General features: G+C 44.9%; 1 protein-coding gene across 1 annotated transcript; it reads right to left on the reverse strand.

Moving 5' to 3' along the window:
* Positions 1-791: 791 nt before the first annotated feature.
* On the reverse strand, positions 792-9,196 carry LOC125979816 (excitatory amino acid transporter 1). The gene is made up of 10 exons (XM_049738494.2): positions 9,059-9,196; positions 7,934-8,076; positions 7,714-7,851; positions 6,454-6,658; positions 6,342-6,384; positions 3,026-3,306; positions 2,713-2,946; positions 2,412-2,606; positions 2,202-2,336; positions 792-1,645 (listed from the first exon to the last, which is right to left on the reverse strand). The coding sequence occupies exons 2-10, from the start codon at positions 8,070-8,072 to the stop codon at positions 1,435-1,437; spliced, it is 1,581 nt and encodes a 526-aa protein (XP_049594451.1). The 5' UTR covers positions 8,073-8,076; positions 9,059-9,196; the 3' UTR covers positions 792-1,434.
* Positions 9,197-13,571: the final 4,375 nt, after the last annotated feature.

A 13,571-nucleotide genomic window follows, 5' to 3' on the forward strand; every position in this document is an offset into this window, starting at 1 on the left:
GGTGACGGCCTCCACGGCCACAGGGCTCACTCAGGTGGGGTCCACGGATGCTCTGGAGCCTATCCAGGCGAGGGCCTTCGGTGCCCGCCGCCAGGTCAAAGTTTCAGGCGTCCGGATGTACTTTGAGTGGACCGCGCGCAAGAGGCAGATTTTTTGTCGTTTCGCACAAAGACGGCATTAATTAAAATGACCATTTCTGGGGCGACAGATCCTCAAGCCACCAAAGTAATTGTGTCAATTAGCGCGAAGATTGTGTATGCGGCTCAGTAACCAAACACAATTGGCTGTGAAGCTATTATTTTATACCACGTTAAAAAAAGATGACTAACCAAAGACTTGAAATTCATCGATGATTCTTACTGAACTAGCTGGCCAGTAACTTTCTAGACAGATTAGCTCTCCACAAGCAATTTTCATTTGTGATAGCAGGAAAACAAGAGTGGAGAAGGAACTAAAAGAAGCACATGTCTTTTTTTAACCAAAGAACTTAATCATTTTATGCCTTGTGCCCTCTACTTCCCGACTCACCACACTGTAGTTCAGCAAGACAAAAACAACATACTAAGCAAAGGGATCAGACAACTCCAGTAGGAATAGTAAAATAGTCTTGGAGCTTGAGAACGTCACAATCGCTGACTTCCTGAAAGCAGTAGTTGCATTGATGGGGCGCTTTTGAGCTGAACTTGTCGCAAAATACACAAATCATCAGTGAAGTATCTGAGCAGTTAAAAGGAATTGCACTGTCCTGGCAGAGAAGCCTTAATAACACAGGGACCATGCCAGATAATGAATACGATGCAAACAACTTTATTTTCCTGATAAACTTTAATAGTTTAGTTTAGTTTTGCCTCCCATATAATGTTTATTTGTGACATGGTAACTTAAAGGAATCCAATTGATAAAAATGTCCACACATGCGATAGTAATACATAGTAGGCAATAGCGGCCTAATAAACAGGCTTTAGGAACATTATATCCAACAATATTTTTAATCAATAATAACAATTGGTGAATATAAGATAATTATGATAATCATTATGGTTAGACATTGTTTTAGCCCGCAGCATGCTTTTTTGAGTGTTTTTGGCTTTATTTTTAAAAAATACAACACTGCACTTCACTTCCATTTCCATTAACTAATTGCGCATAAAGCACTTGCACACATACACAATCCTTGTATGAAGATAATGTGATATTACATTAATGAGCATTGATTCATGAAGTAAATATATGGTACAAAAAAATCATAGACTATGTAATTAAAGCAAACTGTCTTTGTTATTTTGGATGGAAGAGGAATGTATTAAGTTCATCACTTGTTAAACGAGATAAAACCCAAATGTTAGTTTGAATTCAAAGAGGAGAGCAACAGCTCAAAACAAAACAGCGTCAGTTGCATGTATTCAAAAGATGAAACGCATACTACATGAAGAACTACATGATTGATTCATTGTGACCACGTTTGTCATTTTCCAAATCACTATCCTGTGAGATGAGTTTGTAAGGTTTCTTCCTTTCTTTCTCCTCCAGCACAGAGTTTCCCATCTCCACATCTTTGCTACGAAGCTCATGCCGGGAGAGGAACTCTATGATGCCTGCTCCGATTGAATCCCCCAAAACATTGGTGGTGGTTCGCAGGCGGTCGCTATCGCACAAAAAAGAGGACGTCACTGTAGATATCACTAATTCAGCTTGTTTATATAATTTTAAAAATCTAAATAAAACAATGTGACTATTTCATTTTGGTGGTGATACCGTAGTAATGTGGTTTATTCATTCTTACCCAGTCACCCAGTTTTAAATGTAATTTACAAACAAACTGCCCCATGTTGTTTCATAACAATAATATTCGACACATTTTTGTTCTGCTATGCTCAATAAAAAGCACAGATTTTCATATTTGGATCATCCTAGTTGAGGAGACAGGGATTTTTCCACATTGCCCTAGTTAACCGAGTAATTTCTGAGAAGGGTCTTCTAATTGGAATTATTAATTTAGGAAACCTAATTATGTTTCTATGTTAAAACTCACTCCAGAAAATATTCAACACAAAGGAAAAGATGTAGAGCAGGACTTCAGGGAGAATCGAAAAGTGTGTCACTAGGTGATGAGATGGGGATACTATTGGCCTTTAAAATGGCAAAGATGTGAATCCTGTCTTTGCGCTTCATTGTGTCACATGCTTATACGGGATACTCACAGGAACCAATCAACTGCAATGATCAGCGTGATGTCATCAGTAGGAAGTCCAACAGAAGTCAATACAATTACCATAGTGACCAGGCCTGCTTGTGGGATTCCGGCAGCTCCAATACTAGCTGCAGTTGCTGTAATACTTGATTAAAGGGCACACCTTTAATTTGTATATGTTTGTTATTCTTTACGCGAGTCATTATTTGTTCATTCTTACCTAATGGTAATGATCTGACCAAAGTTCATCTCCATGTTGTTGACTTGGGCAATAAAAATGGCCGCTAGTGCCTCATAGAGTGCGGTGCCGTCCATGTTGATGGTAGCACCCACAGGCAATACAAAGCGAGTAATTCGCTTGTCTATTTTGTTGTTCTCCTCCAGACATTTAAACGTGACAGGAAGGGTGGCTGAGCTGGGAGATAACAACACAAAAATAAGACACGTTTGCACCATAGTTTACCCGAAAATTAGAGATCGTTACAATAAATCTGATGCTAACTGTTAGATTCAGGCCGCACCTGGAAGAGGTGCCCAATGCAGTGATCAAAGCTTGCAAAAGCCCAGCAATAAAAATGAAAGGGTTCTGCCGAGTGATAACAAAATACAGGGTGGGAAGAATAAGAATGGCATGGATCATTAGACCAATGATCACTGTGATCGTATACATGCCCAACTGGCCACCCATTTGTGTAAGGTCATCCATCTCCACTATTTTCCCCGCAATGAGGAACAGGATACCAATAGGAGCATACCTGACAGAAGGAGGATGTAAGGTTAAGACAAATGTGAGTGAAATGCAAATTAAACAGGAAGTCAAAAGGTAAGTCCTACCACATGATGATAGCAACCAGCTTCATGATTGCTTCGTTGAGGCTGTCAAAGAAATCCCTTAGGAGTTGGCCTTGCTCCTTCATATTGCCAATGATCAGCCCGAAGCACATGGAGAAGACCACCAACCCTAGTGCATTGACTCCGTTCACCTGACCAGGCACTGGTATCACTTCCTCTCGAGTGATCTCCATAACGTCCTGGGTTCCATTGGTTGTATTAAAGAGGGTGTCGTTCACAGTCATGGTCACATGAATGACTCGTTTTCCATATTTGGTTTTGAACTGGACAAAGAAATGATGAAGGGCTTTTGTTAGATCCCCACAGTCCCCACATTTGCACACATTACATTGTCATGATCAAATCAATCCATTAACCCTGGGGTCACCAACAATATTTGTCAGAGGGCCAACATTTTACCAGACAGTCACCTTGATGGCCAAACGCTTAAATAAAAATCAAATTTAGACATAACATTGTTATTAGATGTTCATTGTTTAGAAATTCTTTAAAAAATTAAAGGCATTCTTAGCCTTAAATGAGTGAGGCTTTTCTTTAGACAGATATTTTCTCATTGTTTCTAATAATTATGGAATCTAGTCGTGGGTTGTATTGGATGGTTTGGCAGTGGTCGTCAAGTCAAAGTCTGTAACTAAATGCAATTGAGATACTGTGGTATAAACGGGCATCTTTTTTTTAATTATTAAAATCGGCTAATCCAGTATGAGTTGAAACAATTATGTAAAGGCAAGTGGGCCAAAGTTTCTCTACAGCAATGCAAAAGACTGATCACCAGTTATCGTAAATGCCTGTTTTCATTTATTATTGCCAAGGGTGGAACAACCGTTTATTAGGTTCCGGGAGATAAGGTTTGGAACATTATACTTACATGGGTTGTGAGATGTTACATTGGCTTGGTGATCTGAAACTGTGTGAAATATGTGATATACTATATGGCCTCAAAATAAATAACACATACATACATACATACATACATACAAACATACCGTATTTGCCGGTGTACAGGTCGACTCGGTGTATAAGTCGACCCCCTAAAATTCGACGGAAATTTACGATTTTATGATATATCCTTTGTATAAGTCGAGCTCAATTGTTGCATTATATTAAACTTCAAAATTCAATATGCAAAATTTATTGACGAAATGTGTTCAAATTCCGGGAGGCCGTGCGCATGCGGCTGTTTATAAGCACCGCGGAGGAGATCGCGGCCGGCGAGCTCGCGCACGCCGCCCGGCACCAACGGGAGGCCGGAAATAGCTCCAAGCCGAGCGGATCGGCACTTTATAAGCACCGCGGAGGAGATCGCGGCGCCTCATTCGACTTCCAGCGGCCGGCGAGCTCGCGCACGCCGCCCGGCACCAACGGGAGGCCGGAAATAGCTCCAAGCCGAGCGGATCGGCACTTTATAAGCACCGCGGAGGAGATCGCGGCGCCTCATTGGACTTCCAGCGGCCGGCGAGCTCACGTGGCCAAGTGGCCGAAAATAGTCCCCGCCGAGCGGATCGGCTGTTTATAAGCACCGCGGAGGAGATCGCGGCGCTTCATTGGACTTCCAGCGGCCGGCGAGCTCGCACATCCGGGAGGCCGTGCGCACGCGCCAAGTGGCCGAAAATAGCCCCCGCCGAGCGGATCGGCTGTTTATAAGCACCGCGGAGGAGATCGCGGCGCCTCATTGGACTTCCAGCGGCCGGCGAGCTCGCGCACCCGCCCGGCACATGAGGGAGGCCGTGCGCACGCGCCAAGTGGCCGAAAATAGCCCCCGCCGAGCGGATCGGCTGTTTATAAGCACCGCGGAGGAGATCGCGACGCCTCATTGGACTTCCAGCGGCCGACGAGCTCGCGCACCCGCCCGGCACATCCGGGAGGCCGTGCGCACGCGCCAAGTGGCCGAAAATAGCCCCCGCCGAGCGGATCGGCTGTTTATAAGCACCGCGGAGGAGATCGCGGCGCCTCATTGGACTTCCAGCGGCCGGCGAGCTCGCGCACCCGCCCGGCACATCCGGGAGGCCGTGCGCACGCGCCAAGTGGCCGAAAATAGCCCCCGCCGAGCGGATCGGCTGTTTATAAGCACCGCGGAGGAGATCGCGGCGCCTCATTTGACTTCCAGCTGGCCGCGCACTCGCGCACGCCGCCCGGTTCAAATTTTCTAAGTGCAACGCACAATGAGATGCATGAGAAACGGCCTTGGTTACCATCACATTTGAAGCGATGAATACGAAGTTAAATTTTATGACTCGGTGTATAAGTCGAGGTCGATTTTTTTCGGTCGATTTTGGATCGAAAAAGGTCGACCAATACACCGGCAAATACGGTACATACATACATACATACATACATACATACATACATACATATATACATACATACGTACATACATACATATATACGTACAAACCCACATAATCACATACGCACACGTGCACATTCGCACATAGACACATTCATACATACATACATACTACATAAAGTGGCAAATACTTTAACTTACTGTATTTACTGTATTACTTTAGCATTTCCTCGATTCATAATTTCTTTAGTATTTGCTGTCACATTTTATTACTTCACTGCAACCTAAGAATGACATCATGCCAATCTAAAAATTCAGAATCTGGAATCTTCACACCGGATATAATCTCCAGACAATGATGTTGACACATATTTCACATCATTGCTTTTGTGTTGGCGGCTCGGCAGCGCACTGGTTAGCACGCCCACCTCACAGTTAGGAGGGTGCCAATTCGATTCCACCTCCGACCCTCCCTGTGTGGAGTTTGCATGTTCTCCCCGCGTGGGTTTTCTCCCACATCCCAAAAACATGCTTGGTAGGCCAATTGAGCACTCCAAATTGACCCTAGGTGTGAGTGCGAGTGCGGATGGTTGTTCGTTTCTGTGTGTCCTGTGATCGGCTGGCAACCGGTTCAGGGTGTCCCCCGCCTACTACCCGATGACTGCTGAGATAGGCTCCAGCACGCCATGGGGACAAGGGGTATAGAAAATGGATGGATGGATGCTTTTGTATTTGTGTTCAATTGTATAAATGTATAGAAATATTTAAAAAATATTTTGTTTCTGAGAAATAGCTCATCCATCCCTAAATAGCTTGGTTTTTTTGCAATCTAATTTGTTAGATGTGATGGCGCTACTTGTGGTGAGTACATAACAGTGAGTGTGAATGTTTGAAAGCTGATTTCTTGTCAAATTCAAAACATTGTCAGCTATAAACGATTTAAATACACCAAAGCATACTGAATGAAGACTGCTTCCTTAAATGGGAGAGATTAGTAATTTGATGGCTCACCTGTTGTGTGCAGGCTTGGACCAAATTTGGCGGAAACATATTTCTGAAAATGCAGTCAGTCAGAGATGGTTGCACAGAGTAAGAATGCTGACATACTTAAAGCGCAAGCTACCTGATCAGATCCAAAAAGGCATCTACAGGACTGACTTGCTCTATCAGCTGTTGCTTTCCAAATTCATCTTTAGATCCTTTTCCTGGGTGGATGATCAGGACAATGAGGATGCCAATGAAGACTGCAATAAAGGTAGTAGTCATGTAGTAAACCACAGCTCTCATGCCCATCTTGCCCGAGGCTTTGCTGTCCAATGCTGCCATTCCTAATGCACACAAGGGTGGAGAAACAACACAAGATTGAGAGAAATGGAGAATGAAAGCTCCACATAATCCTTACAAACACTAGGAGAATATAGTCACCAAACGTTTCACAGAAACAAAGGCTCAAGCTGTCACAGATTCAATTAAACCCTCCAGGTACATCTATTTATTCGTAAACCTAACCTAACTTCAGGAATCTGCTGGTGAACAATAATACGCTCGTTGTAACCTCTAACCTCGGCCCCACTTTAAAATGAAACCTGTAGCAAAAGAATTAGAGGTAGGTATGACTGCAGGAAGCCCGAAACGTTGCTCACTGCACTGTACTCTACTGGCCTGGATGAATGCAGCTGTTATTTAAAAATATTTAAAAAATTTGGAGAACCGTAGTCAGGTAGCCTAAAGCATAATGTGCAAAATATAACAGTGGTGCAACTCAGTGAGGGTTCTAATGTCCTTATTTGCAATTTAGCTGTGATGGCCTGAAGGACAAAGCTATTTTGGGGCCTGCTAGTCCTCCACCAAACGCTGTGGAACCTCTTTCCAGAGGCCAGCAAGGAGAACAGACAATACTGAAAGGTGTGAGGAGTCAATGCTAAAATTCTCGGCTTCGGACGCTGTGAATGTGTGATCAAATATTGTGTCATTTCCAAGGAGGTAATAATGAACTGTAAAGTGAGAACTGTTTCTGTGCCATGTTCGAGATGGAAAGAGAAGAAGTCCCAATCGTCTTTTCCACTGTCCTTACGACTCTCACAATTTTCCTGCAGCCCCAAGATTACAAAACTATCTGGGCTGGTTCAATCTCAAATTGACAATTATCTTCTTTAGCTTTTTCCACATTCCGAATCGGGCTTCCGAGTCCACCAGCTGCTCCACCTCCTCTTTGTACTTCAGGTCATTAAACATCCCCAATGAGGCCCACCACTATTGTGTTGTTTGTAAACTACACAATGTGGTTGGTGACACACCTGGGCACACAGTTGTTTATCGTCACAGTAAACAGTTTATTTGTTTTTTATGAACAGATTTATGTCCAAGACTGTGATTTTTGTACCTGTTATTAAACTGGAGACCAGTAAGGGTAAAACAAGCATCTGCAGCATTCTCATCAGTAGTTCTCCAGGGAATGAAAAGTACTTCACCTCTCGATAGGACATCTTGTAAGGACGCAAAGCAAATCCCAGAATAATTCCTATAAAGACAATGAAGATGTAGGACGGTTAGCCTGTTGGTTAAATGCTTCATTGTGCTAGCTTTGTACAAGGCACACATACCTACAATAACTGCACCAACCGTAAACAGAACAAAGGCGTTCTTTTTTAGGAAAGTTTGGATGTCCTCTTTGGAGATCTCTTCCACTTTCCTCTTGGCCTTCATGGTGCGTATGTGAATGCCTTCTCTGAAACGCTGCATCCTGCTGCAGTTAAACAGTCGGTTATGCTGGCATTTGAATGTGGATAGTGTATTAATTGATTATTTATTTTTTAAATAATTTTGATTTGATTGGCACATTCTAGTAGATTTACCAAGGTACAGTATAATTTCGCAAAATGATGATGGTAGCTGACATGCATAGCTGCTGTGAGTGAGAGGTGGGAAGTGATGAAGATTCGATAGGCAAATGACTAAAAAGAGCCTGAGAAAATATTTCAAATTTGCAGCATCGATGTGAACACAGCAGCTCAATGGCGGTACCCCTACTGACATATACGTACCAACGAACAGGACACACACTAACTGCTAAGCGCTGGCATTCACCGATTCACTTCTGTGGCAACTTAAAATAATTTTGATTGGCCAAAGCCATGACATCATGCTGATTAAAATGAAATTGTGTGCACCACAATGCATAATGCCTGCCTTACGGAAAGTTGTGTGAGCAATTACAGGCACTGTTTACAGTTTAGCAGTTTTCATTTTCCTTCTTTGCAATTGTGGGTTTTTCTCTGGAGCCTCTGGCTTACACCCACATTCTAAAAACGTACATGTTAGGTTAATGGTTAATGTGAGTATGAAAGATTCTTTGGATGTTCAGGGTCACGAGTGAGTTGGGGAGTGGACTATGGGCGAGAACCGGCATACATCATGGACTAATAGGCGCTTAGTCCCACGAAAACTAATTGGACTCACACTCCAATTCACAACCATGGACAATTTGGGTTCAGGAATTTAACTAACATTTTTGCAATGTAGAAAGAAACTGGAGTACATTACCCAGAAACTATGCCTGTGAAGCTTCCTGGCCATATGCCCAACTGTGCAACAATAACATGATGACTACCTACCTACCTACCTACCTACCTACCTACCTACCTAACTAGTGACTACAATACGATTCTAAAGCACCTGATGCAATTCATAAATCCATAACATGCAAGCTCGTCATTTGAGTCACATACCTCAGAAAATTTGCTGTTTGTTTCTTCTCTGCTGATGGTTACCTTGCAGGTGTGATGAGAGAAGCAGTTTGCGTTCTTTTAGGGATTCAGGACAGAGTGATGAACTGCAGAACACAGAATATGAGGAGAGATGGTGCTTTCCTACTAATAGTATAACTGAGAGGAGAGAGAGAGCAAAAGAGAAGGCGGGTGACCAACGAGGACAAATTAGAAAATGATCCTCTATTGGTTGCTTATAATAGTGACACATTTTTAGGCAAACTCACAGTTACGTCAACTCATCATCCACTTCAGTCTTTTCCTCCTTTTGTGTTTACCACCATCTGCAAGCTGCTTTGATGTAGCCATTCCTACAAATGGAAAATAGATCTGTGTTAAAAGATACACATTGCCTCACTGTTTTAATTTGAGCCATTTCCACAGAGAACATGCCACTCCACAATTAGCTGAAAAAAAAAGCCTACAGCTTATGCTATCATGACCGCACTGTATGGAAAAATAGTCCCTGATTAATGAAGTAAAGAATAATTAGAGAAGAATACCCCTAAATTCAGGTTAGTTTTTCAAAGTACCATATATAATGGGAGGTATATTTATCATATGTGAGCTATTTTAGAAAGAAATTGGTCTTTTTTTCTGCTTTTTAATATGTCCTCCCCTAAAGGATTACTGTGCCTATTTTAGGGTGAGTGAATGCAGGTAAAAGCCCAGTTGTTTTCAGTTATTTGAAGACACAACTATTTTACAGATACTAAAGGCCAAAACTACACTGATTTGCATCGGTGTCTCAACCTAGTGCAGACATTGAAATTTGTCTATTTGCTGAGATTGTTAGAATAGAATTGTTGTTAGAATAAGCCTCTTTGGCACACATGTTTAGCTAGGTAGCTTGAGCTTTGCTGTTATCTTGCTGTGACCCTTCTCTTGCTTTCACTGGCTTTTCCCTTCAGTTGAGATTGAAAGCTCACACACAAATTCCTTTCTCGATCTTTCTGGCATACATTAAATAGTTAAACTGAGAAGGCAGCCTTCTGATGATTCCTATTAGCATAGCGAGCATTAAAGAAAGAACTGGAAAACTATAACAAGACAAAATATTTTTCCTTCTCCCTCAACCGATACTAAACATATGAACATGTTAATTTCCCTGATGTGTGGGGCACTTACTCTTACCACTAGTGACTTGGATGTAGTAATACACGTCGGCTCCAATGATTCTAGGATGAGACAATCAGAGATCACAAAGAAAAACATAGCGGGGACTTGTGATCTCGCCAGAAAGATGAGTCGGCATCGAGTAATTGTCTCTGGCCCCTTGCCTGCGAGAGGTAATGGTGAGAGGGTTAGTAGATTATTCTCGCTTAATCGGTGGATGGCTGGTTTCTGCAAGAATCAGGGACTTCAGTTTATAGATAACTGGTCCTCCTTCTGGGGCCGCCCCGACCTGCTGAGGAAGGACGGCCTTCATCCTAACCGTGAAGGCGCCATCACTCTTTCTAGCGGCATGGATTGTTGTTTGAGCCGTTCATGATAGGCCACTTTAGAGCAGGGCGGGTCTGTTAAAATAAAATTAACTTGCGCGAGGCTGGACTCCCATCATTCACACAGCTCCTTTTGTAGACTAGAGCATCACAGTTTGAATAGTGCTACAGCATACATTGACACACTTTCTACTGAGGTAGCAGACAAGTCCAATTACTCCGCCCTGACCGGTCTCACTGATGGCACGGTGCCTGCTCCTAATAACAGTATGTGTCTGCCAAATATAAACTATCAAATTTCTATGGTCGTCGCACAAATAAACTTTTTAAAGGTAAGGCCGGGCCTAGACAACACAAACTTACTTGTATTTCGTCCAAAACTCCCCCGATAGATACGGACTCTGATCAACCGATTAGACTCAAGCTCGGTTTTATGATTAGATCACTTCACACAAAAGCGCTACTCGTTAATGACCTCATCACAGACTATAATATAAACATTTTGGGTTAAAACCTAATGAATTGCTGCCGCTTAATGAGGCCTCGCCTCCAAATTTTGTGAGCTTGCATGTTGCATGTCCTTGTAGCTAAGTCTAGTATTAAAAGTCTACAGTTAATACAAAATGCTGCGGCGAGACTGCTTACACGGACGAGAAAATTTGATCACATTACCCCAATATTAGCCAACTTACATTGGCTCCCGGTCCATTTAAGATGTGACTTCAAAGTTCTTCTATTAACCTATAAATCACTCCATGGCTTAGCGCCTTCGTATCTCGTCGACCTAGTTGTTCCTTTCATTCCATCCCGTAACCTCCGCTTGCAAAATGCTAGTCTTTTAGTGACCCCGAGGGCCAAAAAGAAGTCTAGGGTCAAGAACATTTTCTATTCGGGCTCCAGAGCTTTGGGATGCCCTACCGATTTATATCAGAACTGTTAACTCAGAAGAAACATTTAAAACACGATTAAAGACACATTTTTGTGCCATGGCCTTTAATTAACCTGTGGTGGCCAATTCGGCTGGGGTTTGTGTTTTGCCCCCCCCCCCCCTCTCTTCGGCTGGGGAGGGGGTTAGGTGACACCCAAACTGATAACGGCTGTCTGGATTTCTTGTCAGCCAATCGGGATGAGGGAACTGCGGCGGTTTACCACCCTCGAAGACACTGCCAGGACAAATGAGGGAACCTGTTGCAGCTCTTCACTTTGAATTGGACATCCACTTTTTCTTTGGATTATTTTATATTATGTGTTCTATGTGCCCTGGTCATCCTGGAAGGGGGATCCTCCCATCTGTGGTCTCTTCTCAAGGTTTCTCATTTTCTCCAGTAGTTTTTTTTTTTTTTTTTAGTTTTTCCTTGCCCTCCAGGGAGTTTAAGATCAGGCCATGTTTGAGAATGTAAAAAAATTATCAAGACTTGCTTGTGATTTAGGGCTTTATAAATAAACTTGATGACTTGCCAGTAACCCCTCCGTGAGTCGTCACCTTATCGTGGTGGAGGGGTTTGCGTGCCCCTATGATCCTAGGAGCCATGTTGTCGGGGGCTTCATGCCCCTGGTAGGGTCACCTATGGCAAACGGGTCCTAGGTGAGGGGTCAGACAAAGCACGGCTCACCCAAGCCCCTTATGACGAAAAACACAAATGGACTTTGTTTTCCCTCGCCCGGACGCGGGTCACCGGGGCCTCCCTCTGGAGCCAGGCCTGGAAGCGGGGCTCGAAGGCGAGCGTCTGGTGGCCGGGCCTTCGCCCATGGGGCCCGGCCGGGCATAGCCCGAAATGGAAACGTGGGTCCCCCTTCCCATGGGCTCACCACCTGTGGGAGGGGCCGAAGGGGTCTGGTGCAATGTGAGCTGGGCGGCAGCCAAAGGCAGGGACCTTGGCGGTCTGATCCCCGCCTGCAGAAGCTGGTTCTTGGGACATGGAATGTCACCTGTCTGGCTGGAAAGGAGCCCGAGCTGGTGTGCGAGGCAGAAAGATTCCGACTAGATATAGTCGGACTAGCCTCCACGCACAGTTTGGGTTCCGGTACAAGCCCTCTCGAGAGGGGCTGGACTCTCTTCCACTCTGGAGTTGCCCACGGTGAGAGGCGTCGAGCAGGTGTGGGTATACTTATTGGCCCCCGGCTGGGCGCCTGCACATTGGGGTTCACCCCGGTGAACGAGAGGGTAGCCTCCCTCCGCCTTCGGGTGGGGGGTCGGGTCCTGACTGTTGTTTGTGTCTATGCACCAAACGGCAGCTCAGAGTACCCACCCTTCTTGGGGTCCCTGGAGGAAGTGCTGGAGAGCGCTCCTTCTGGAGACTCCATCGTTCTACTGGGTGACTTCAATGCTCACGTGGGCAATGACAGTGAGACCTGGAAGGGCGTGATTGGGAGGAACGGCCCCCCCGATCTGAACCCGAGCGATGTTCTATTGTTGGACTTCTGTGCTCGACACGGATTTTCAATAATGAACACCATGTTCAAACATAAGGGTGTCCATGTGTGTACTTGGCACCAGGACACCCTAGGCCGCAGTTCGATGATCGACTTTGTAGTCGTGTCATCGGATTTGCGGCCGCATGTTTTGGTCACTCGGGTGAAGAGAGGGGCGGAGCTGTCAACTGATCACCACCTGGTGGTGGGTTGGCTCCGATGGTGGGGGAAGATGCCGGTCCGACCTGGCAGACCCAAACGCTCTGTGAGGGTCTGCTGGGAACGTCTGGCAGAATCTCCTGTCAGGAAGAGCTTCAACTCCCACCTCCGGCAGAGCTTTTCCCACGTCCCGGGGGAGGCGGGGGACATTGAGTCTGAGTGGACCATGTTCCGCGCCTCCATTGTTGAGGCGGCCGACCGGAGCGGTGGCCGTAAGGTCGTTGGTGCCTGTCGTGGCGGCAATCCCCGAACCCGCTGGTGGACACCGGCGGTAAGGGATGCCGTCAAGCTGAAGAAGGAGTCCTATCGGGCCGTTTTGGCCTGCGGGACTCCGGAGGCAGCTGACAGGTACCGGATGGCCAAGCGGAACGCGGCTTTGGCGGTTGCTGAGGCAAAAACCC

The sequence above is a fragment of the Syngnathus scovelli genome, chromosome 13 (assembly GCF_024217435.2).
Source record: "Syngnathus scovelli strain Florida chromosome 13, RoL_Ssco_1.2, whole genome shotgun sequence".
In the NCBI taxonomy this organism is placed as follows: Eukaryota; Metazoa; Chordata; class Actinopteri; order Syngnathiformes; family Syngnathidae; genus Syngnathus; species Syngnathus scovelli.

What these genes read in the sequence shown, in the direction of transcription:
- LOC125979816 (XM_049738494.2), bottom strand. Translation starts at nt 8,072, where the DNA reads ATGCAGCGTTTCAGAGAAGGCATTCACATACGCACCATGAAGGCCAAG. An exon ending in GGTTGGTGCAGTTATTGTAG is followed by an intron (nt 7,852 to 7,933) that starts GTATGTGTGCCT and finishes TTGTCTTTATAG; the next exon opens with GAATTATTCTGGGATTTGCT. An exon ending in TCCAAGCCTGCACACAACAG is followed by an intron (nt 3,307 to 6,341) that starts GTGAGCCATCAA and finishes TTCTTTGTCCAG; the next exon opens with TTCAAAACCAAATATGGAAA.